Source organism: Pygocentrus nattereri, chromosome 12 (assembly GCF_015220715.1).
Source record: "Pygocentrus nattereri isolate fPygNat1 chromosome 12, fPygNat1.pri, whole genome shotgun sequence".
NCBI lineage: Eukaryota > Metazoa > Chordata > Actinopteri > Characiformes > Serrasalmidae > Pygocentrus > Pygocentrus nattereri.
Genome location: NC_051222.1, coordinates 31,262,981 through 31,266,172, shown reverse-complemented (window position 1 = coordinate 31,266,172; position 3,192 = coordinate 31,262,981). Strand labels below are relative to the sequence as shown.

Genomic DNA, 3,192 nt, shown 5'->3' with positions numbered 1-3,192 from the left:
TGACACCTACAGTGGACTATGCTGGACAGTGTTCATGCGAGAACTATGGATAAATCAACAAGCAGCAAACTAACACAAGCAACAGTAAAATGGACAACTCCACCTTCACCAAATTCAAATTTCTCCTCTTCTTCTCAAAAATAAACATGTGACCTGGATTGAAAGTCTAGAATCTGCAGCTTCTACAGAATTTCTTTGCTTGTTTCAATGAACCATGAGCCAAAAATAATTGGGACACACACACACACACACATCGTATGTATATACATTGGATAGTGACTGACTATAGTCACTATCCAAAGAACAGTGTGTATCTGTCATGATTGGCTCCTCCCACTTCTCCATGCGCTTTTCTGTTTTCTTTTTATCGTCCATGTGCTTCTTTGTTTGGTTTCCTCCGGTTCTGCCCCTTGTTTCTTGTCTTTTGTCGCCCTTGATTGTTTCCACCTGTTTTCTACCTGTGTCTTGTGTGACTAATTGAAGCAAATTTGTGAAATTGACCATCTTGAGCACTTTGTACAAAAGGCTCAGATTTTTAAAGATTTATCTCTACCAGTGACGCTTGTGTTCAGGCGACACTCTGGTGCATTTCATCTACTGATCAGAGGTTTTACACAAACTCAGGGAATCTGTGCTTACTCGAGTGCCTGCTGTCATTAACGACGGACACACTTCATGAAATGCTTAGAAATACTGAAATTCACGTTAAAATTCGAAAGATTCTGCTTTTCACTCATTATGCTGACAGTATCATTTGTGATAAACTCTTTATTAAATTAGAAAGGAATGTTTAATAGAAGCATTTTCACTAGTAGTCACCATATATGCATCTTTGTGTGTGTGTGTGTGTGTGTGTGTAGTCTGCTGAGTGAGGTGGAGGAGATCTCTGGCAGTGTGAGTCTTCTGCAGCAGCAGTTGTCTGAAGCTCGAGGCTCGCTGGCTCAGCTGGAGGACAGCAGGCTGATGCTGGAGAAAGACATCAGCTGCAAAACGCACTCGCTGTTCATCGACCGCGATAAGTGCATGAAACACCGCACGCGCTACCCCACTGTACTCACCCTTTCTGGATACTGACACACACACACACACACGTACAAACACATGCACTGAGGCTGTGTCTTATCCAGCCTAGCCTGCTATTGCTGTGCTGTGTTCACTCCTACAGAGAGAGAAATATGACCGATTTTAAACAGCAAACTCACTTGTATAGCTATACTTGTGAGGTCTTACAGCCCTGTGTAACTCCTGAATGTGAAACAAAATAAAACGATCCCTAAACTTCCAAATTGTCTCTGAATTCTTTGGATGAAGCTCCATCTTTACGAACTAAATGCCAGCACAGAGCAGCCAAAAAAGATCTCATTAGTCTTCGAACGAGAAGCAGGAGAAAGAGAAGCGACTTCAGTTTCACGAGTTGCTGCAAATTAAACGTATCAGGAAACCAGAGTGAGTTATTTAGTGTGTGGTTGGTTAGTGTAGTGGGCAACACCTCTGCCGTCTACGCTGTAGACTGGGGTTCAATCCTCACCTGGGCGAACACCCTACACTATACCAATAAGAGTCCTTGGGCAAGACTCCTAACACCACCTTCGCCTGCCTGTGTAAAATGATCAAACTATAAGTCACTCTGGAGAAGAGCGTCAGCCAAAATGCCATAAAAAATGTATAAATGTAAATAAGTCCCTTCATCTCCAAATTCTCGATGTTCGCCTCAAATCTCTCGTGTTGCCATGGTGTCCAGCGGTCTGCACGTCAGTCTTGAGGGTTAAAGGGTGAATTAGCAGTTCTGCGTTAACTCCAGCATTTAAGACCATTTACTGTGAAAACTGTTAGAATTGTGTGTTATAAGGATTTTACAGCAAAGGAGGATTATTATGTTATTTTACCTAGAAATCTAGTTCCGCTGTGGAGCCGCAGCAGCTCTGCAGCAGTGGAGAGATTATTCAGGCCTGATTCTCATCCCAAACAGACCCACAGTTGCTGATGAGGATTTTGAGGCTGAAGTGTTGCTGAAGGTTAATAAAGACTGTGTGAATGTCTGTACATAGACCGGTCAGACATAACAACATGATCACCTCCTCTGTTTCTCTGAAACTTTGTTACCCCCTTTTACCCTGTTCTTCAGTGGTCAGGACCCCCATGGACCCTCACAGAGCAGGTACTATTTGGGTGGTGAATCACTCAGCACTGCAGTAACACTGATGTGGTGGTGGTGGTGTTAGTGTGTGTTGTGCTGGTGTGAGTGGATCAGACACAGCAGTGCTGCTGGAGTTTTTAAACACTGTCCACTCTGTTAGACACTCCTACCTCGTCGGTCCACCTTGTAGATGTAAAGTCAGAGGCGACAGCTCATCTGCTGCTGCAGTTTGTGTTGGTCATCCTCTAGTCCTTCATCAGTGGTCACAGGACACTGTCGGCTGGATATGTTGGGTTGGTGGACTATTCTCAGTCCAGCAGCGACACTGAGGTGTTTAAAAACTCCAGCAGCACTGCTGTGTCTGATCCACTCAGGCCAGCACAACACACACCAACACACCACCACCACATCAGTGCTAAAAATGATCCACCGCCAAAATAGTACCCGCTCTCCATGGGGGTCCTGACCACTGAAGAACAGGGTAACAGAGTATCAGAGAAACAGATGGACTACAGTCTGTAACTGTAGAACTACAGAGTGCAGCTATACAGTAAAAACAATGAGCGTAGAAACGTGTGTGTGTGTGTGTGTGTGTGTGTGTGTGTGTGTGTGTGTGTGTGTGTGTGTGTGCGTGTATTAGCTGTGTGAATCTCTAGGGACCTCATCATGATTCGATTCAATTACACTTCAGAGGCTGCAAAGCGTTTAAAAAAACGATTATTGATGCATCTTCATGCAACTTTTTCTCTGTCCATTTTTTTCACTGTGTGACAGCTTTGTTAAAGCAAAATATTTGTAATAGTCCATAATGAATTTACTTTTAATATATTGTATTAATAAAACAAATGGAAGTCGTTTGTCAAGCGAACTGGAAGTCTTTCATTCACTGCTCTTGTTTGGAGCACATGAGCTGCTGCTGCCACTCATCTGCAATAAAATGTGTAGTTACGGTGAAATAAGACCTAGAGGCATTGGGTGTCCACGCTGCCTGTTACAGCTGCCTTACCCGTTTAATTCAGTGATTTTCTGTATCTCGCTGTATCTCGGCTCCAAAG

The 3,192-nt window shown here is 43.6% G+C and overlaps 1 protein-coding gene across 2 annotated transcripts in view; it reads left to right on the top strand.

Moving 5' to 3' along the window:
- The window catches only part of tekt4 (tektin 4), a 9,829-nt gene extending 8,543 nt beyond the window's left edge, over nucleotides 1-1,286 (top strand). Inside the window, exon 6 of one of the 2 annotated variants that reach the window (XM_017712803.2) lies at nucleotides 861-1,286. In XM_017712803.2, coding sequence (XP_017568292.1) covers nucleotides 861-1,074 — 214 coding nt within the window. In that variant the 3' untranslated portion in view covers nucleotides 1,075-1,286. Of the gene's footprint in view, nucleotides 165-860 lie in introns of those variants that run through there. The other variant, XM_037543252.1, reaches the window with a different exon arrangement.
- The last annotated feature ends 1,906 nt before the right edge of the window (nucleotides 1,287-3,192 follow it).